The sequence below is a fragment of the Artemia franciscana genome, unplaced genomic scaffold (assembly GCF_032884065.1).
Source record: "Artemia franciscana unplaced genomic scaffold, ASM3288406v1 PGA_scaffold_55, whole genome shotgun sequence".
Lineage (NCBI taxonomy): Eukaryota > Metazoa > Arthropoda > Branchiopoda > Anostraca > Artemiidae > Artemia > Artemia franciscana.
Window position 1 is genome coordinate 683,052 of NW_027062695.1, and position 23,331 is coordinate 706,382.

Here is a 23,331-nt window from a genome sequence, read left to right on the forward strand (position 1 = left end):
CTGTAATGCAAAAATGTTGCCAGTGTAAAATTTACACTGGCAACTTATAATTAAAAAAAAAATAATTATAGCAATAATAAAAAAATACATTATTTTATATAAAATAATAAAAAAAAATAACTAGTAATGTAAAAAGAATTTGTACTTTAAAATTTACATTATAAAAAAAATAAAACGATATATAGCTATAACCGTTTGAATTCTGTTGAATGATGACCATTTTTTTTATATAATGTAATCTGATCAGTCGTGTAGCCGTGAAGACATGTTTTTAGCTCTATTACTGAGGAATAAGCAACACTAAAACTAAAAGCTCAACTCAAAACGGGAATTTAAGGGGCCCCCGAATCCTATCTAGCATTTAACCCTGCCAGAAAGCTTAACAAAGGGGCTGCTTAGAAAACTGTGTGAAATCTAGGATCATCTTAGTCCTTGCATCGTTCCGTGTTGCTATTTGTTTGTTTCCCACTTAATAGTAAAGATTATGTTTCGAGGATATTTTATGACATCAGACTGGAAATCTTACTATTCTTTTTTATCTTTTTTTTTTACTACTAAAGTAGGCACAAGATGAGAATCTTTAGATATTATTAAGGTTGCTTAAGTTTTTATTGTTTTTTTTTTTGTATAGTCACAAGAAAGGATGATTTAAGTCATACTTATTAATTTTTGTTTCGATGATTTATGGGTCCCAAAGGTTATATTTGTTTTTTCAGGTTTACGGTAAGAACCAAAACTGCCATCTATTTTTGATACCGGGTATTTTCATAAACGAGAATAGCGGAATCTTGCAAGTATCAATTCCTATAGTTTGGCAGAAGGTATAGCCTCAGTGGTGAGGTTATAATAAATTTTCTGGTATTTTTCGTTTCCAAATTTGTCTGAAATTGGATTTTTTTTTTATCTAAATGAACAGTTTCAAAGGTGTCATTATATAAAAGGAGTTAGTAGTATAGAAAGATTTACATTCTTTTGCTACCTTGATGTATCAGGTCCTTTCGTGATTGAGGGATTTTTCAGGCCAAGGTTAGCCCAAAGCTTAGACTTTTGTTGAGACTAGGATATGCACCCCCTCCCGATTTTTGAAGATACTTTGCCTTTTCTCAATTGATTCTTTATTCGATTTTTCAACACCTTTTATTAGTTCCTTATAGGGTAAATAAAAGTCAAGTAAGCTATTTTTTTTTGTTTATATTTTACAATGAAGAGATTCAAAGTAATCTTAAAGCATTGTTTCGTAGCATTCGGGATCGCTTCCTTCTAGATTTGATGAAATCGCTTTCATGAATCACCTGGTAACAATATATATAAAAGTCAGTTAAACAACGGCTACCTACCTTATCTCAGGAAGAAGGAAAAATGACTTAACATAAAAAGATCTAATTTTTTAAACTGTTTAAGTAGACACATGCTAAAGACATCTCTATTACAATAGTCAAATATATATTTATCAAATCTTTCAAAAAGAACAAGGGGAATGTAAGGCCTATGATATTCTATTAGCCCTTGGTTCTACAAGTCATGTCTTTCCTTCTAGATAAAACAGAGCAGGATATAGAACGCGAGAAAAGTCTGGTTGATCAATGGGTAGGGCTGACCGAAGAAAGGAATGCTGTTCTACTCCCAAATCCAGGGTCTTGTGTCCCAGGATCCCCTTCTCATCCTGAATGGGTTCCTAAACCAGGACTAGAGCAGCATGTACCTGTTCTGTTTTTAGACTTAAACCGTAAGTATTATAAATTTTACTATCTTAATGAAGAAAGTGGCGCGGTTAGTATTTTGTACCAAAGAAAACATCCTCTGGTTTTCGTTATATCTTCTATGGCCCCTAATCCTCAACAACGTTCTAAGTAAGATTTATTCTGCTCGTGGCCCCTATAGAATTTCATTTACTGTTTATTTACTCATTTTATTTTGGTTAACACATTGGTCTTGGTTATTTTATCATGGCACCTCAGGAAGACTGGAGTCAAAGCGGAGATTTCCAGGATGTACTCCTTTGTGGCTGCAATCTCCCTATCAAACAGTTCGTGGTAACGAACTGTAGTAAGGAGCGACCCGGCTCAATAGTAACCGAAACTCTAAAAAACGAAATTTTGAGACCAATAATTACATCAAAAGAATCTTATTTTGATGCTGATTTTAAATATATAAGTTTCATCAGGTTTAGTCTTCCCCATATAAAGTTACGAGCCTGAGAAAATTTGCCTTATTTTAAAAAATAGGGGAAACACCCCCTAAAAGTCATAGAATTTTAACAAAAATCACACGATAAGATTAAGCGTATAATAGAACCCTGCTATAGAAGTTGCAAGCTCCTATCTACAAAAATGTGGAATTTTGTATTTTTTCCCAGAAGACAGATCACGGATGCGTGTTCAGTTGTTTGTTTGTTTTTTGTTTTGTTTTTTCCAAGGGGTGATCGTATCGAGCCAGTGGTCCTAGAATATCGCAAGAGGACTCAATCGAATGGAAATTAAAAGGTCTAGTGTCATTTTTAAGTGACCAAAAAATTGGAGGGCACCTAGGCTCCCTCCCACGTATATTTTTAGTGACATTTTCAAGTCACTGGATCAAAATTTTGTTATAGCCGTTCTATTCAACTAAGTCAAAACCTAGTAACTATGTCTTTGCTCGAAAATCCTGACTAAAAGCTTGTGTTTTCCAATGTCCAGCTTTGTCTCCAAGTTCCACGGTCATAAAGAAAACCCTTTGTTGCTGATGTTGAGAAGACAACCCCAAGAAGTACAGTGTCGAGATTTCGAATCATTTCGAGCTCCTCAGCACAGTTATTAGCAGTGGAAGTATTTTAAATCGCAGACCAGGGAAGAACAACATCGTGCGCTTGGTTAGAAAAGTCACCCGAAGAAACCATGGCTAACAAATGAAACACTGCAGGTTGTAGCGCAAATACGGGGGGTAAGACTTCTTGGGGACATGGCTTCTTATCGAAGGCTCAATAGAATTTGGAACGGACTCATTCACCAGAAGCGAACCCAGTTCGTTGCAAGGAATGGTGATGAAATTGAACTAGCAACAAAAAAGAAGGGCATGGGTAGCTTGTTCAAGCATCTCCCACAAGATGCTCTCCAAGAACACGAAGCTCCCATATTGGGACCTGTCCTATCCAGGGACGGGATGTTTCTTCCGTGGAATAACTCTGCTGTCAGTCCCTGCAAAAATCTCTTCAATGGTCCCGCTCGATCGTCGATGGTCCAGATTTTTAAAATCTGGTGACCGGAGCAAGCTTGTTTCTTGTCAGACCCCTCAACTCCCAATCAGATTCTTATGATTCGACAAATAGTAGAAAAGGGCATGGAGTTCCGACAGGAAGGATCTGTCGCCTTCGTCGACTTCCGTTCTGCGTTTGACTTGATTAATCGACACGCTCTGTAGTATATTCCACTGCCCTTCCTGAGAAATACTGCACACTTTTCAGGCCATGAACCAGGGAAAATTTTCCAAGGGAAAAGTTTCCATGGGGGAGGGGGCAAATTCCTGGCAGAATTTGAAAAACTGTCAGAAACTAAATGAAAAAACAAATTTTTGACTTTTATTCTAATTTTTTGAGAAAGACAGCTCAATCCCAAAGGCCGTTGAATTTGAACGAGAAGTATTTTCAAGTTACTTTAAGATTTTAGCGTAAAGAGCGAGGTTTGAGGACGGGGCAGCCCCTCTTATATACGGATTAATTTCTATTGGATTTTAAGTTTTATTGTAGCTCCTTACTGCCAGTTGAAAAAACTTATCTTTTATTTATTTAAAAATAAAGGTCTATTGATGTAGAATTCAGTATTCGTTTGTTTATAATTTGTGGTGTTGATTATTTTTGCGGATGTTTTTCTTCTCCTGTTTATAATATCCATTTTTGTTGTAACAGAGTTTTTGCTTACTTCTTAGCCAACTGAGTGGGGGAAGAAAACCTAAAGAAGACTTACATATGAGATAAAAAAGCACATCAGTACCACCTATGCAAAAATGTGATTTCTCTTGTTGGTCGAAACGGTTTTTGACGGTTCAATTTCACGCTGTATTTTTAATTTAATCTGAGATAATTTTTAAGGGGTTCCGAGCTCTTTTTAGAAATTTCTTATCAATTTGTTCTCGAGATAGATTTGTTATTACTCAGCTGAATCTGAATAAAAATTTCTGATTTCAAACATTAGTACATGGAGAATATTTGTTGCTTATGAATTTCCTTAAAAAACATACCAGCTGGAATAGGACGGGGTTTGCTCTTTACTAGGTTGCATGTACTGCTGCAACTATGATAAAGGCATTTTTAGATTTCAAATCAAAACGAAATCGAAAGTGATGAAATACTTGGCACTTGGCAAAAGTCGGCAAAGAGAGAAAAACACAAGCACACAATAGAACCTAAAACGCTTAAGAAGATCTAAGTTGCATGAAAACCTTACCTGAAACCTTTAATTTTGTTGTGTTTTATATACGTCTATTGCTATATGTGTGCTATTGTGGCAATTAAAATATTTATGATTATTATTATTATAAAGATGTGGGGAGGTGTTTCAGCTATTCTAATTGAATATTTGAATTTTTGTTTAAAAGTTTCGGTAATAAGTAGAATAATTGGTATTGAATATTTTAAACAGAAACATTATTAAACGTTTTGAGTCTTTTTTAAATTCCAGCTGATGATTTAAGCATCTCGGAGAGTTATTATCAAGACAATTCAGTTGCTGGCCAAAATTCGATTTTGCCAAAAGAGTACAATGGAAAGTTCTTCAGTATACCAATTCTTCGTCAAGGGGAAAAAGATGTCTCTGCTGTTGCGGCTTGGGATTCTTCGATCCATGATTGTGTCAATTTGAATAGGGTCACACAGTGTGAGTTATTTATTAATCTTTTCTTGCCTTTTCTTATTGTGTGTTGGAGTTCAATGCTAAGCGTGCATTCTAGATGCCCTTTATTATCTGTTATTATTTACTTTAGTATAGTATAATTTTCATTCTAAAGCATTGGATTGAAAACATTTTGATTATTCTTATCATTGTTAATTTAATATGAATTGTTGACAAAAACTTATCATGAACTCATCCCTTCCAAATGCCGCAGCATGATATAGAGGAGGGATAATCAAACAAGTTTTCGAAAAAAAAAATAATAACGATAACCTGTTTTAAAAACATGTTGTATCCTGATATCACCAACTTAACACTTAACTCCTTCCTTAACCCATACAATCAAAATAAATACTGAATTTGGTGATTCAATATTATTTATTGATAAAATAACGGCATAATGGTCTGTAAAGATAACCTCTTTTCCTGATCGTGAGCATATAAAGAAATTGTTTTGGTTTTATCTATAAACTTTGGCTTGAAATCAATAATAAGTAATTAATAATCTTCAATGATAATAATTAGCTTATGGAAATAATCAGTTAATTCTTTAGAGTCTGTTTTATACTTCATTCTAGAAATATTTTCTGAAAAACCCTTTTTCTTAGGTTGAAGTTTAGTTAAGTTTCCATTTTGATCTTCCTGATAAGTTAAATTATGTCTTATCATGCCCTGTCCTTATTGTGCGCTGCCTTGTCTTTGTTAAGCCCTCTCCTGAATCCTTATTATACCTTGTTAAAGAATTGGGCCACCATTTGGTGCATAAAAGAATAGTTTTAAATATTTGATTCTGTAAAAGAATTGAGCGATTTCCAGATCGTCTGATGATTGTCAGTAATTGTGAAGAATGGGCACTCTGGCGTATTTGTAGTTAATTTACATTTATGAACTATTTTAGAACGTAAAAACATATAATTTACAATAACTTTGATCAGGGCTGCGGATCTTTATTTTTAGTAATCGAATCCCAGAAAGTAAGAGCTTCTTTAAAAAATAATCGTGGGAATGAGTTTTGTAAAGAAAAATATACGGAATTGAGTAAGAGACGAATTATTACTTTGACTTTATGGAATGCTTATGAAAACTGAGCAGGGCCTATTTTCTTGTATCTATTTTATTCATTATCATTGAGTTCACAACAACATCAGCTTCAACATAACCGCTCGTAAAAAAAAAAAAAAAAAAAAAAAAAAAATCTACCTCCTCAAAAATTCCCAAAATCACAAACTTGACATGGTAATTGTATTGTTTCAAGTGAAACAGTCAGTAAAACTAATATAACTCACACACAAACAAACATCTAAACTCAACTGAGAGACATCAAGATAACCTTAAAAAAATTCTTGGAAACCTTAAAAAAAATTTTTTTTGAAGATACCGAACGAGTGGCAGCTTTGTGCAGACTCTATGAGAATGTCCAAGGATATGTTACAAGCTATCCGAGGGCTGAAGTCAGACTGCAATGATGGAGTGTGAGGAATCTGTAAGTTGTTGGGGGCGCGGTGATCTTAAGTGATTTGACCAAAAATAAAAGATATATTGATACACAGGGAAGGAGGAAGGTGGCCATGCAACTCTCGATGTGAAAAGAGCATACAACAGAAGATAAAGAGATTTCAAATCAGTCGAGAGTAAATCACGAACGGGTAGCTTACTGAATAATAGTCCTTGATTTATCATGAAGTTTTGAAAGTGGCTTCAGGATCTAGGGAAAAGTTGACATTCAAATTACAGGACGATATGCAACATAAGGCTGAAACAGGCTGTTGGAAAGGATTCTAAGAACCGACCATGGAAATACGTGCTCTAGATTCCAAAGGACTCTAAGGCTGTTGCAGAATTTGCGTTATCAAACATAACGGTCCCTACCTCTACTTGAAGAACCTATTGATGCCTGTGTTTTGGTTAAGTCTGGGCTAGTCTTTGAAATTCTTGTGTAAATGAAAAAGACTGACATTTGAACATTTAAAGCAAGGTAATTTACATCAAACCACTGGTTAAATCTTAAAAAAAGTCTATCATCTTCGAACAAAGATCAACCACATTTCTAGCGGCTGTGCCATCTGTACTTTATGCCCATTCTCTTTTTATAGAGAGGAGACTTTTGAAAGATGGAGTGCCATTTAACATGAAATGTATAATCATATGATAATGGCATGTAATATGGACATAAAATGTGCCGTTTGTGCGAAATGCATGATATTGTAGAAATAGTCGTATCGGTAGAACCCGTCACAACAAGATGTATGTACTGCAGCACAGGGAAAACGTAAAAAGTCCTACGTTTTTGTTTGAAACCTTTTTGACTTTTAAAATTTTTTTGACTAGCTCTGAATGGCAAAAAAAAGGAAAAAAAGATATGGTTTTTTAATAATTTTTTTTATACAAGTACTTTACTTTGTAATAACTTGGAAATTAAGCAAGCTGGATTTGCGGCATTGGAGATCTGTAGAGACATAATTAAGCTAGTCGTTAAAATGGTTTGCGTTTTAAAATGATTTTTTAATTGCACTCTTTTTTTTATCAGTCTTAACTAAATTTACAGAAGTAATTCCTGCAAGGGTTTTATGCTTTGTGTTACAATTCATTTTATTTCAACGAGTGAGATTGTGTGAGTTATAATTTATTTGTTTATAGGAGTTTGAGCTATTATTTGATGTGTTTTTTTTTTCACTTTGATTTGGCCGAGCACATCTATTCGTATTATAGCCTAAATTGTCGTGTATTTCATGAAGTTTATTTTTAATTTCTTCAAAAAGTCCCCATTTATTAAAGTTATCTTGTTTTTGCATTCTTATTGTAACATAAACTTGATTTCTTTATAATAGCTTCATTGCTTTCAGTATACGTTTAAGCAATAGAGGATCCATATCGAGCAAGAGTCCAAAACTCGGGGATCCGAGAGCCATTGTTTATGTTTTGATCATTATCACTCTCACTTGAAAGTATTCTGGGGCGTGAGTGAGCTTTATATTGCCCTTCCATGCCTCTCACGATTATAACCGTCATCCACTAAATTGTTCAATAATCCGATCACTGTCTCATCACCATCGCTCATTATATTAGTTTAACTCATGGCGTTGCTAAGGCGCTCCTTTGAGTAGAACTAAGATTTTATAGCAAGAGATCGCAGCTAAATTGAACCCTGACCTGTTTATCTACAATGGTAGCTCTGATGGTTTATGATGGTTTGCAACTGGCTGAAAAAGTTCTGCAAATTTCCGAAAATTGCTAAAGAAAACTGACTCTTAAGTGTCCTTAAACATTAAGCTAATCTTTTTGATTTTAAAATACTGACAACAATATTTTGTTGTGCTGTCTAGTCGAAAAGGGAGGTAAGGTACTTTAATCAGAAAAACCGTAGCTTTGTTAACTATTCAGGGATAAGTGTTAGGCCAGGACTAACTTTAGATTAAAATAAGCGTTTTACGTAATGGGATGTGCATGATGTATGCATTCTGAAAATTTCAACAGAAAACAAAGATTTTCTTTGTTTATATAAAAGAAAAGTTCATTCAGAAGTTTATGCCTCTCCCTTCAGGTTACCTCTTTGTTGGAGGATTCTATTTTGATATATTATCAGCAAAAACCCATCCCCAGCAAACCCTTTCAAATACTTCAGCAAAGTTCAAGGAAAAACCCTTTCTAAGAAATTGATGACTGTCTTATTCCTTCCAACTGCCAGAGTTGATACCCAAATAGATACAGGTTGAGCAGTTCAGTTTATTTTAGAGGAAAGTACCTCTCAAAAGGGACATGAACCCTGCGCATGATACCTTGACCTTGAACCTGAACCTTGTGCATGACAAGAAACATTCCGAACAGCAAATTATTGTAAACAACAGAAAAACATTAGGGGAAGCTAACAAAACTAACAGATACAGTTTCGTTTTCCTTGATATCACATGTGTCAGTAAACGCCGAGTTCCTGAGGTCAATTCTCAATTCTGAGATAACATTTTGTTTGAAGAACTGCGAGTTAATCTTTTTTTTTTTATTTCAGTGTATATTTACTTTTTCATAGCAGTTATTTATTTATCTGTTGTTCATTTTATTTATTTAATTTCAGTATTTTGCTTATTTATTCTTTTATTCATTTCATCTTGTCATTTCATTTATTTTGTTTTAGCCAATGAGAGAGTCTATTTAATAGTAAAAGCAACAGTAAGGCTGTCAAGTCCCGCTCCGGTTGACTTAATTCTTCGCAAGAGACTTTGTATCAATATTTACAAAAAACAGTCACTTACTGAGAAGTTGTTTAAAAGGATTGTTCGTGCTGATGAGCTGCACCAATGTGGTGTTATATATGAGATTGTTTCAAATGTGCCAAAGGCCAGTGAAGAGTTAGAAGACAGAGAATCGTTGGCGCAACTAGCGGCGTCGGAAGATTCAGGAATGCCAACAGAGGATGGAGAAAGCTATATTGGTAAGATCCCTTTTCTTGTCAGATCTGAATTAATAGTGCTTGCTGTCTAGACTCGGGTTGGTGTAAATTTCATACTCAATGGTATTTTAAATTGTGGTAGAATCTTTTTGTTCGAAATAACCGCAGATATAAAGACCTTTGCCGGTTGAAGCTAGCATAGGACCCTTGATCAGCTACTTGATCAATTCAACTTGATCAGTTCTAATCAATTCAACTTGATCAGTTCAACTTGATCAATTCAACTTGATCAATTCTACTTGATCAATTCTACTTGATTCAACTTGATCAGTTCAAGCTACTGGAATCAGAAAGACCATTCTGTCATAGCACAGGTCAACCTTCTGGCTGGAAACCTTTCAGATCCTTGCTTAGTCCCCCCTCCCCCTTCTAAAGAATTTATAAAAAATTTAGTTTAATCTTTATAGTAGAACCACATGCACCGAGAGAAGATGAGTTGGATTATAAGATTAAAACATATAAAAAAACTAGGATAGATAACGGTATAGTTTTAAGGTCCTTTTCCTTTTGTTAAAGTATTCTTTTTTATTCTTTCACGTGACTTCTGTTAAAGGTGCACATCAGTCCCCTTACCTTGATCCTTATCGAGCTTCCTTGATAGTATTCGTAATTGTATCTCCTTATTTTTAACTCAGAAATGTTATTGCCTCAGAAAAAATTTCTGGTCAGGTTACCAACAAATTATCTTGAAGAATTGCAGGCTCTAAGAGAAAAGGAAAGGCCATTTTTTTAACAAAGTTCGGAAATTGTTTTGTCCCTTGATAGTCTGAATGTATTTTTTTCCCTTCCTTCCCTGGATAAAAAATTTCTTGTTATATTGTGTCAAAATGGCAGGTCGAAATTTCAAGCCTACTGTGAAGCTACAAATTTTTAGTGATTTGACCATTCTGAGAGAAATAGTTGTACACTATTTCTCGAAACCATTTGTTGAAGAAATAGAGATTGATATTATTAGTCTGCAATCTTTTCGTTTGGTTGCTGCCTCGCTCAGTTATCTCTTTAGTACTAAGTATTTGTAACATATAGTCGACTAATATAGTAAACATTAAACTCCAGAATCAAAGCTTGTACAGAACTAGGATAAAAAAAAGAAACAGCGTACAGACAAGGGAGCAATAATTAACAACAATAAAAAAAAAACTAAATAAATACAGAATGGCCTAAACAACAGGACATCAACAGGATGTGGAGGGAGAAACGCCTTGCGACTAGATTTATTAATTGTAGAAAAACAATGATCTTTAATTTTATATTAATCTTTGTTTTGAACCATTTTATGTTTTTTAAAACCATAAAATGGTTTTTCCTTCAGCTCAATTTGTTGGCCTATTATTTTATTATTTTTGTGTTTGTATGTGTTCTTTAATCAAAATTTTGACTCTGGAAGTAAATTTTGTCCTTTTTGGGCCTGCGATAGTCATTTGCTAACAAACGAATGTTTTTCCTATCTCCTCTATTGAGCTGCAGAGATATGGTAAAAGCTAATTCAGTTGAAACAGCGCTCCAAACACGTGTCTATATTTATTATTTATCTATACACGTTTCTATATTTATCTATATTATAAACTATGACTTACTTGGATTCATTTGTTATTATTTATTGCGATGTTGAATAACAATAATTATTGCGTGTACATTGTAGGTTTATCCTTTGTAAGCTGGCAGTATATATACATCAAAATGACTTGAAAAACAGTTCTAGTACTGACATTTCGCGGCAGCGCCAAGCCGCCTAAGGCAAACACTGATGGTATGCTCTTCCTCCGCCCTAGTCTATTCAAAGCTTCACTCCTCATGTCATAACATGAAGTTCCAATGGCTTTTAGATCTTTTCTTATTACCTCTTACCATCCCATTCGAGGAAGACTGCTTTTTCGGTCCCAGATGAATGGATAAAATGCACAGTCTTTGGTAATCTGTTATCCTTAAACGTAGCCTAGCCACTTAGTATTTCTTTCACTATAACCCTAGAAAGTTAAGTGGGATCACGTTTTCCGAAGACCTTATTGTGTGATATACTGTCAGTCAAGCGAGTGCCTAAAACTCTCCTTAAACATCTCTGCAAAAAGTTTAACAAGTCTTCCTCAGCCTTTCGAAGTGCACACGTTTCAGGGCTGTACTTGTCCACTGCTATTGGTTGGCTCCCAATATTCTAGTCTTAATTTGTAGATTTATCTTTCTATTCTTCTACAATTTTTTTTCGGTTGCCAAAAAAAAAAGAAGAAAACCGAATCTTGCCTGTCCACCTTTTTAAATCTTCGCAGTATCCACCATCTTTACGAATAACTGTGCAGGCAAGTGCAGCTATGTACTTGATCGATTCATTTCTTCGCCCTCATTCAGTTTTAATCTAAAGGACCTACTAACCTCATTTTCTATCTTTTTTACCGCAATATTTTACTTATACATTGCAGTATCCACTTTAATGTACGTATCTGGTATGCCATAAAGGGATAAGGATTTGGCTCAAGTTTTTTCTATCAGCTGAATCAGGTGCCTTTTCATCATCTGCAAAAATGAGGACCTAAGGTATCTGATTACTCAGCACTTCTCAATTCCTGATCTAAGAGTGACAATTTGGTCGACACATTCTCTCCCCTTCCTAAAACTACACCTTTCTTCTCTTAAAATTTTATTTTCAGTATCTCTACGTCTGATAGATATAATAATGTTAAGGTATTTGCTTCCTACAGAAACCAAGCTGTTGCCTGTGTAATTACTAAACTCACTCTTATCACCTTTCTTTTACTTTGTTGCTTTATAGTATTTTCTATGTATTTTTTGTCTCATCCCTTCCTCTCAAAGTCAAGTGAATCTCAATCTAAAAAGAAATGAAAAAAGAAAAGCAGAGAGAAAAATATCGATGAACCAATTTAGTTTCCCTTGGTTTTTCTTTTGTATCTCTCTCCCTTTCCGATTTTAATGGTTTTTCGTTGGCTTGGAAAATTCAAGCTTTTACTTTTGAAACTATTATTCATTTTATGTACTAAATGTTAATCCCTCACGTAAGAAATTTCCTACGGATTCTTGTGCGATAGGCATTGAGACTCATTGAGGGATATTTTACTATTCAATGAATGTTGCACATTAGACCTTTAGTATTAAATTAACTTGAACTCTTTCGAACTCGGCTAGTGGATGTTGGAATCATCTATTTATTGGTTTTACATTTACTACTGTTACTTTTTCAAACTCGTTTAGCAGCTGAGTTAGCGATTATATTATTTCAGCAATTTTGCACTAAAAATAAGTATGAATTTAATTCTTGCATTCTCTTTTTGCTTCAAAGCTACTTATCAAAAGGATGTATTGTTGTTCAATTATATGCTCTATTACCTATTGTAATAGTAGTATGAGTCTCAATGAGTCTCAAGTAATTTTTTGTTTATAAATTTTTTGTTAAATAATGAACTCAGAACTCAGAAAGTTGCACATAAGGCCTTTAATTTGAAATGTGTTGAACTCAGCTAGGGGATGTTGGAATTATCTATTTATTGGTTTTACTGTTACTATTTTATTTTTTCAAGCTTGTTTAGCAGCTCAGTCGGTGATTATATTATTTCAGCACTTTTACATTAAAACAAGTATAAATTTAATTCTTGCATTCTCTTTTTCCTTCAAATCTATGCATCAAAAGCATGTATTTTTCAATTACGTGCTCTATTACCTATTTATTTTATTAGAGAAATACACCCGGGGTGTCAGTGCTGTTGAAAGTTTACTTGCGTTGGATCGCCTAAGGCAGAGTGTTGCGACCAAAGAACTTCTTCAGGCTTCTGGAAAAGGCTTCATTAGGAAAACAGCCAGTGTTCCGAATATATCTCACGTAAGCCTTTTGGTCTATTTATCAAATGCTAATACTGCTACTACAATTTAGTTACAGCGTTAATTCAACAAATGATGATTTTTTAATGAATGTGCCAAAATTCCTGAGACCAAAGTGTCAAAAAGACCAAGAAAGGGACGCTTTTGGTTTCCCTTCAGACGACTGGTGGCTGGCTCGAGCTCTAAATCAAGACCTTTAGTTCGATAGTGTTTTTTTTTTTTTTTTTTTTTTTTTTTTTTTTTTTTTTTTTTTTTTTTTTTTTTTTTTTTTTAGCAGTCTAGTCATCCGTTTAAAATTTCTTGGACATCGTTGCCGTTAATGAAAAACAGAGAAAATGAGTACCCCATAGAAATGTGAAAATCATTGTTTAAAAAGAGAATCAAGAACCGACAAAGTGCAAGCACAGTATTAAGCTATATATATGAAAAAAAAAAGAATTGAAAGTAAAATGGGCTTAACTTGAAAAAGTGAAAAATATCTTTTTTTTCAAAAACTGGTCTCTTTAGATCCTGAATATAAAAATATAAAATACACTAAAAGTATCTTTTTGGTGACCCTGGCATCATATTAACCTTCATCATATTACCCAAAAACTCTAAGTCTCTCCTAATGTTATTCAGGTCTATTTTTGGGTATCGTAATTATTCTCTTTGCCTCTTGCTGTTTATTTAGCAACACTGATCTCACGCTATGATGTTTTGTATCCTTTGGTGTCGTCATAATCAAAACTCCACCGTCATTATAAACACGGACAGTGAGTCGATTTTTGGCCGTTTTGGTTTCTAAAGTGGCGTCACTTGTCACCTTACAACGAAACATTTACAACAAAACAATGCTTATAGGGCTGGAGGGAGGAGCGGGTTGAAGGGGTTGGGATATATCAAGTTGTATTTGGATGAGGGTTGTTACCCTGGTTGTGTTTGAGAGAAGGTGATTGTCTTAGTTCTTTTCTTCTTTTTTCATTATTATTTTAATTAGTGAAGGATGCTTCTCGGAACATTTATGTTGGTTTTTTATTATTATTATCATTAATTTAGGATGCCTTTAGGAATGTTTAAAAACCAACAAACAAACAAACTAATCTGCTATGGACGTACTAAGGGTAAATTTTCCCATAAAATCTGTCCGACTCCTCCTTTCATAGACAATGGGTATCATATCATGTTCAATTACATAAAGTCTTGATGTTTGGTGCAGATATTGTTGACCTACCAGTTTCATGCTCGTTTCTCGGCGAGAACAATAGCCAGTAACATCTAGTGTCACCCAGCGAAATCATAAAGGTTATTTTAAAAAGATCAAATGAACAAAAAATAGTGTTTTTCTTAGTATTTAGAATCCTCATTTTTTTTTGTATTGTTACATCAAATAAGGTTACTGCTCTGCTAAGTAGAATTCAAGTTATCGCTCTGAAGGTAAAACTTTTTAACCAACAAAAGTTTACGAGGCCTTTAAGGCGTTTTACCTTTTTTATAATATCTATGTATCCAAATCAATAATGGTTATAGGTGTCATAAGCTGGGCGGGGGGGGGGGGTCAAGGTGTAAGAAATTAAATGTACGACAATTTTTTAATCAATTAAGTGCCTTGGGAGTGTAAAAGTCTAAAAAATGTAAATTATTATGGCACTTGGTATTTACCAAGTGACATATAGCAATCGCGAATTCTGTCGGTCTGTCTGTCGGTCCCGGTTTTGCTAGTTTAGGCACTTGCAGATAAGCTAGGAGGATGAAATTTTGCAGGTGTATCAAGAACCGAACCAGATTAAATTAAAAATAGTCTTTTTCCCTATTCGACCATCTGAGGGGGGAGTGGAGGGTCGGTTAATTCGGAAAATTTAGAAAAAAATGAGGTATTTTTAGCTTACTAATGGTTCATCGAATCTTAATGAAATTTGATATTTAGAAGGATATCGTGCCTCAGAGCTCTCATTTTAAATCCTGACCGGATCCGTTGACATTGGGGGGGAGGGGTCGGAGGGGGAAACCTAACATCTTGGAAAACGCTTAGAGTGGAAGGATCAGGATGAAACTTGGTGGGAAAGATAATCACAAGTCCTAGATACGTGGTTGAAATAGCCGGAATGGATCCGCTGTCTTTGGGGGAGTTGGGGGGAGGGTTAATTCTGAAAACGATTAGAAAAAACGGGGTATTTATAACTGAGGAAGAAGTGCTCGGATCTTAATGAAATTTCATATTTAGAAGGACCTCGTAACTCAGATCTCTTTTTTTAAATCCCAACCGGATCCAGTAGAATCGGGAGGAGTTGGAGGGAGACCGGAAATCTTGGAAAAAGCTTAGAGTGGAGAGATCAGGATGAAACTTGGTGGGAAGAATCTTTATCTTACGAATGGATGATCGGATCTTAATGAAACTTGATTTATAGAAAGATCTTATGTCTTAGATGTTCCATTTTCGATTCGAATTGGATCCTGGGACGTAGGGGGCTGGAGGGGGGAAACATAAATCTTGGAAAACGCTTAGAGAGGAGAGATCGGGATGAAACTTGATGGGAAGAATAAGCACAAGTTCTAGATACCGATCGACATAATAGGAACGGATCCGCTCTCTTTGGAGGAGTTGGGGGTGGGTAATTCGAAAAAATTAGAAAAATTGAGGTATTTTTAACTTATGAACGGGTGATCGGATCTTAATGAAATTTGATATTTAAGGGGAACTCATGCCTCAAAACTATCCCGACCAGATCTGGTGACATTGGGGGGAGTCGGAAGGAGAAACCGGAAATCTTGGAAAACGCTTAGAGTGGAGAAATTGGGATGAAACGTGGCGGGTAGAATAAGCAAATGTTGTAGATACGTGATTGACTTAATCGGACTGGGTCCACTCTATTTGGGGGAGTTAGGGGGAGGTCGAGTACTTTGGCAAGTTTGGTGCTTCTGGACGTGCTACGACGATGAAAATCGGTAGGCGTGTCAGGGACCTGCACAAATTGACTTGATAAAGTTTTTCCCCGATTTGGCCATCGGGGGGGGGGCTGAAGGGAGAGGAAAAATAGAAAAAATAGGTATTTTTAACTTACGAAAGGGGTAATCGGATCTTAATGAATTTTGATATTTAGATGGACCTTGTGCCTCAGAGCTCTTATTTTGAATCCTGACTGGCATTAAGCCTCTGATTTTCCTTTTAAATCAATCTATTGATTCTTAAAGCTTGCTAGAGCTCATGCCATGTGAGCTCTTGACTCTTGGCTGTTCTTACCTCGTCACAAGTGCCATATGAGCTCTTACCTTTTTTTTGTCCAGTATATCAGAAAAACTGAAGTGGGATGGCAGCCCCCCCCCCTTCTGCTTAGGCTTGGAACCGCCTAAGGTCTACCTGTGCCATTTAGATGCTAAAATATAGTGGTTAAGATTCGTGGTCTTATGAACATTTCCCTCTGCATCACACGTCATCGATTCAGATTCCCTTGTCTCTAGGTATCACTGCTAGGTATACCATTATGTACACTACGTGGGAGTATTATCAGTTGAGGGTTTCAGATCTGCAATCCCTGTGTCTGTAGAGGGTAAGCGCCAAATATTTATGGATGTATCGTAAAATGTCAGTTTTCAGATAACGTATGTGATATCTCTAGCAGAAGAGAGTGCAGTCACATTAAATTATAACGTTGAATTTATTTATGACCATTTATTAGAAAACAGGAAAGGGGTTATTTACATACATTGTGTATGAGCTGATGAGCATACATGTTCAATAATACTAAAGTACATTGACTTTAGAGTCTAGAAAATGTAATAACTTCAAAGAAATTTTACTTTGAAGATCACTGAAAATACCTTGCTTATTAGATTTGGGTATTGCATATCTTGTATGTATTAGGTATTAGACTCTATTAAGGGACCATCCAACGCCAAATTTATAAGCTTTTGGGTAAATATTTTCTCGCCATGTGTACTGCAGTTTCAAAAGTAACCACATTTACCGATACATTATAATAATATCAAATTAGCAAAAATGTGTATGTCTTCAAAGTAATAACAGTTCTAGGTGCTAAAGTACATTGTTAAAAACCTAACAATTAAACTTAAATAAAAATCGTAAGTTCTGAATATTTTACTTCACAATATTAACTCCAGTCATTTCGATCCCCGCAAATACATACATTTGCTTCGTAATACATAATAGCTTAAAGGAAGTGAATGAGCCGCTAATAACCCCACAGAAAATGTTTTAGCTCATTTTTGGATAATGATATGTAAGGCCAGAGAGCAAGAATTCCTGTATTTCGGAAAACACTAGTCACCATTTTTAGTTTCTCAATATATTCTCACCCAGAATACCTTCAGTAAGTCTTTTTAAGGTTTCTTTTTGTGATGTTTTCCATTTTATATATTTCTATTCTATTTCATATGTTGATATGTCTATTTTATATGTTTTTACACCCTCGTATAGAAACATAAACCTGAAAACACGCGTCAACTTTGCTATTTTGCATAGGAAATACAATAAATACGTAATTATAATTTCAGCTGTTTCGTCTTGGTGAAGATGATAGTCCCATCCGTTCTGAAAGTTTTGCTGATTTGAATGGATCCTTCTCGTCGGAACCAGGATTTACGAGCAGAGAAAGGCAGAGATCGGGATCTCTAAAAGGGAATGAGATGCGTAAGTTTTAAAGCCTATGATTGGCTGATTTTAACGTTATTTTGAAAGGCAAACCGATTTAATCGATGAAAAATCTAAAAGGCAAATTCTAATGTTATTTTATTCTAGAAGAAAGGTAAAAATTTAGAAGGCACATTTTGTACTTTGGAATTGTATTATGAGGGAAAAGTATAATGAAAGAAGAGAAAATAATACTTTTAACTATAATGTTTAGCACTCTCGAAGTAGAAATAGCAAATAAAGCTGAGTAGAAATAGTCATACAATATGTGTAGTTAAACGTCTAATAAGAATTTGGTATTGGAAAAAGGGAGAAAAGGGTAAAAAATTAGAAAGCCAGTTTCACGCTTTTCAATTTTAAATTAAAAAAGTGAAACTCACAAAGAAAAAAAAACTTTTAATGCTAAGTACTTTCGAAATCGAAATTGGAGAAGACCAAAATGGTGAACTGAGAGAATGCTGCCATTGGTAGACGTAGTAGAGATTTCAGACGATACAAACCGGTAGTTAAAGTTTTCAGGAAACAGGTTTGCGGACGGCCTCATTTTGCAAGTGGTCGTTTGACCATAGTGTTGTGTTTATCACACTTATTTTCTCCTACCTGCGAATCCGTTATGGAAAATTTGAAACAACAAAGATTGTCCATATAATTTTCTTTCTTGCTTGAAAACCAGAAATGAATATTTACCGAATGCGTCGATGGGCTATTAAGAAGGATGGTATGGACTGCAGACATATTTTCCAGTGGTTTTGGCGCTTTAGACGTGATGACATTAGTTTTGGAGACCATCCTCCTTTGGGGCATCCTTATCATCTCGAAACGATGAAACGTTAAAAAACGAACCAACCAAAATCAATGAGGATTGTCGTTTCACGATTGACAAATTTGTGTCTCGCCTTCTCATACAGTATCAGAAATGTATTCCATGATTTCCAGCAGGAAATAAAAGAAACAGATTGAAAGGGAACCAAACATTTAACCTAACTCATTACAAGTGATAAGATTCGTGTAAGGGGCTCTACCAAGAAATTAGGCAAGCGTTGAGCCAGTGGATGACTCTCAGATAGAAAAGGTAAGGCCAAAGGTAAGGTAGAGGTGAGCCAAGTGAAGTCTTATTCGAAGAAAGGACGCTATACGCTTTTTAAAGTCTTGTGAAATGTGGATCGGAAATTCGTCTTCGGTCAGACTACTAGCCGGAATTTTATTCGGAAGTTTCAAGAAGTGTGTTAGAGGATTTATGGAGGAAATGTCTCGAAGTCGATTCAAGTTAGTGATTCTTTCATCATGAGAATGCTCACGGTCCCTTATGAAAGACGTCTGTGAGAGAATTTGTGGAGGAAACGCTTAGAAGTTTGATGGATCAAGTTAGTGATTCTTTCATCATGACAATGCTCATGATCCCTTTCAAGTGACCCACTACTCGTGCTCTCTTAGGAGGCCGGTGTATATGATATAGATTGTTTAAAAACCAATCGTTGTAACTTCCGGGTATTTTTCGTTTTTTTTTTTTATGTTTGTCTTGCTGGATTCCAAGTGATAAGATAATACTAATTTGTATCTCCCATTAAATCGTAGGATAAATGTTAGGATTTTTTTTTTCATAGAAAATCGTAAATGGGATATTTAGTCTCTGCGCTGGTTTTCTGAAATATCTTTGTTGAACTCAAAAATATTAAATGTAAATTTTTAATTCACATAGTTGACACTGTTCGGCCTTTCGAAATGGATAATGCTTTTTAGAAAGCGGGAATGTTTGTTTTTGCACGTTTCTAGAACATTTTGGAAAATGAAAGCATTTAAACTTAGGTTAGGGCGGTCTCTTGATACCAATATTGTTGCTTTTGAATAATTTACAGGCATGTTATAGAAATTTCGGCTCGAAAGTTGGTTTGAATGAATCTTCCAGAAATGGTCAGACTACCCTAAATTAACCTCACAAAACGAGTCCATGAATGAGCAGAAAATTTTTGATATGTTCTAAGCCTAATTCCAAAAACAAACTAATTTGCTCCAGAAAAGCCCTATAAAGAACCAAGTCAATCTTCTATTGAATTCCTTTTGTGGGTTGAATTTCTTAAATTTATGCTAATAACGGACGCAATTTCGCCTGTTAAATGAAGTGATTTGTGAGTGTGGATGCTTGTGTGCAACTTCTTAGCCTCTTGCACGTTAAGTATTCAAAATATAACTTTTTTCTTGGCCAGTGTCACCAACAGCTTTTATATATATATGTTAAACTGCCGCTTTGAGGAATCAATAGACAGCTCTGGCAGGATAGCAAGCTCAAGAGTATTTCGTTCCAGATAGACGTGTCTTGCCCAATTCTTTCCGATAACTAAAGCGAGTTTTGTATCCACGTTTTCGTCTTCTCGCAATGACAAGGAGTAGAACAGGAAGAAAAGGCTGCTTAGAGTACTTGTTGAAAACATTCTTTGATACCTCACCAGATGTTGTCATTATTGGTTGCATCTTGTCCTTGACTCTGGTACAGCCTGTACTATTTCTCTTTGTTGGATTCTTTGGGTCTGATAGGAATTGGGCTTTAGGAGGTTCAGCATAAATGGAAAGCGATATTTGTCCAGGGATCTTTTGGATTGAAGTAGGCCTTTGGAGAAAATAATTAATAGAATCTTGACAGGGCCCTCTATCAAAGGCAAGACTTCTGATCGGTAGAATAAAAACTACGCTATTTTCACTACTGCTGCCACTATTAACAACTTACTGCAGCACCAAGCCACCTAAGGCCAACATGGCTACACACGCTCCTCGTCCATCCTGATCTATTCAAAGTCTCCCTCTGTGCATTCGCCCGAGAAGTTCCTATTTCCATTAATTCTTTCCTTACGACATCCTCCCATCCATTGGGGGGTGACCCGCTTTTCGTTAGTCCCTAATCTGTCGCTCGACAAGAACAATCTTGGAGAATCTGTCATCCTTCATCCGCAGAACATGCCCTAGCTATCTCAATGTTTTTCTTATTATAGCCCGAGAAAGCGGGATTGGCCCACATTTTTCTTGTAGCTTACTGTTTGAAACACGGTGAGTCAGTCTGGTATCCAAAACAATTCGTTAGCAATTTTTCTGGAAAACATCAAGCAAGTCCTCCTTTATTTTTCAGAACACCCACATAAGGAAAACCAATGAACGTCATCAGCCAGCAAACTCAGATAGTTATATAAAAATCTAAAAAAAAGTTGGTTCTACTTAATTTTTGTTTATTTGCTTTGCGCATTATTTTATGGATTAATGCAGCACTGCCAAATGGGATCAGTAAGTGTATCGTTATTTGTATAGATATTTATTAAACTGGCCTATGCTCTATATTATAACCTAGCCCTTGCTATTTGATAATCCATTCTTGAAACGGGATAATGCGTTTATTTCATAAATATAAATACTGGATCTAAATGGATATAGACTTTTAATTGAAACTTAAATTTTATTAAATTTTAAATAAATTTTTTATTTGTATTAAATTATGCCGTATTCTCAGACGCCAGAAGTTTTAATTAATTATTAAACGTAATAAAAGTATCGAATTACTTACAAGGTTTAAAACATTTAAAATATAAATATTTAAAGTACATTCTAACATCTTAGAGTGTTAAAGTATTAAACGCATGTTAAAGTGTCAAGAATTTCCCCCCTCATAAGAGTTTCCAATGTTCTCTGATCTAAGTATTAAACAATCTTTCACTATGTTAGAGACCCACTTGAAGAGATAAGAGAGCGCTTAAATAAACTTAGTTCTTTGAGAGGGCTACCTGGGCTGTTTCTCGTTAGCAAAGCTATGTAAACGGATCAAAAGAATGTCAACCGTGTCATTGATGCATGCAACGAAAAGAGAGGCTCTTGGCATCTTATGTTAAAGATCCACAAACGCGCCGGGTTGCTATGAGACGAGGAAAAAAAGCGTCGAGGACAACCTTTATAAAGCGACATTTAAAAAGCGCAGCTTCCACATGATTTTAAACTTCTTTAAAAAGCCTCGATGTTAAACAATATCGAAGGCTTTTAAAATTTTGAAAGGCAGCAATCATACATTACATTCCTGAGCCGAAAGCTAAATACAGTATTCATACTGAGCCTTATGGCACTTTATATTATGAATGGATCAAGCTTCTAGTTTTTTTTTTAATAACAACCTGTTCGTGATAGAGAACTGTAAGTAAGGAGCGACTCGGCTCAATAGTAACCAAAACTCTAAAAAACAGAATCTTTATAACACTAGGCATTTAAAAAGAATCGGATTTTCATGCTGTTTGAGAATATACAAGATTTATTAGGTCAACTCAGCAAAACCTACAAGCCTGAGAAGATTTGCCTGGTTTTCTAAAAAGGGGTAAAAATGCCCCAAAAGTCAAGTAATCTTGTTGAAAAATTGAACCATCAGGTTCAGCGTATCAGAGGACCGTATTGTAGAGATTTCAAGTTCCCACCTGCGAAAATGTGGAATTTTGTATATTTGCCAGAAGAAAGGTCACGGATACTTGTTCTTTTTTCTTTGTTTTTCCTAGTGGTGATCGTACCGAACCAGTGGTCCCAGAAGATCAGAAGAGGGCTCATTTGAAGAAATTAAAAGTTTTAGTGTCTTCTTAAGTGACCAAAAACATTAGAGGCTATCTAGCCCTCTCATGCTGTATTTTCACTAAAATCGTCCGATCAAAATTGGCGATAATTGGCGAGACAGCCATTATCTTCATTGTAGTTGAAAGTTCTAATAATTGTATCTTTAGGGTGACCTGACCCCAACCCCCACTGCCCCCGGAGGAAGGATCGCAGTTTATAACATTTGTCCATTGTTTACATATAGTGTTTGTTATTGGGAAGTTTGCAGACTTTTTTTGAGGGGGGGATTTCCAAGCTAGGAATTACACGCGGGGACGGATTTTACCCGGGAGGAATTATCTATGGAAAAAATGTTCGTTTTTTTTCCATGATTTGGCGAAGATTGATTTCCCGTCATTATTTGAGAAACGATCAAAAATTTAATTTTTTTAAATATATTTTTTCAACTGAAAGTAAGGAGCAATATTAAAACTTAAAATAAACACAAATTATTCCGAATACGAAAAAGGTTGCCTTCTCCTCAATACCCTGCTCTTCATGCTAAAGTTAGACTTTTTTCAAATTCTTTAAGAACGACTCCTGAAAAACAAGGGCCATTTAAATAGAATAAAAAGCTTTTTAAAGCAGTAAAAAATTTAGCGTGAAGAGCTGGGTATTGAGAAGGGGTTGACCCTCTTTAAGTTTTAACGCTGCTCCTTACTTTCAGATGAAAAAATCGTTCTTTTTCCTTAGTATGCAATGGATCCGTCGAAAAGAATTTAGATACAAATGATATTCTCAGACAATGAGTGCGTATCTTTTTCTTCTTAGCAATTTCCTAGTTGTTGTTTTCGTTTATTACAGCAAAACAGCGAATTATGATAGCCCTAGATTTTTTTGCTGTTTATTTTTCTATTCACAACAATATTTTGGTGTTTACTCGTTTATTAAACAAACCTACAGCTCAACCATTGCATGTTTTATGTTTTCGGTTGTTTCCTCTTCCTTCTTTTTTTATTAATAAC

At 35.2% G+C, this 23,331-nt stretch overlaps 1 protein-coding gene across 1 annotated transcript in view; it reads left to right on the forward strand.

Moving 5' to 3' along the window:
• LOC136041998 (kinesin-like protein KIF13A) overlaps positions 1 to 23,331 on the forward strand; it is a gene marked incomplete in the record, with an annotated part of 206,048 nt that overhangs the window by 162,215 nt on the left and 20,502 nt on the right. The window contains 5 exon segments of the mRNA XM_065726827.1: positions 1,538 to 1,726; positions 4,653 to 4,847; positions 8,992 to 9,288; positions 12,990 to 13,132; positions 17,623 to 17,758. Coding sequence (XP_065582899.1) covers positions 1,538 to 1,726; positions 4,653 to 4,847; positions 8,992 to 9,288; positions 12,990 to 13,132; positions 17,623 to 17,758 — 960 coding nt within the window.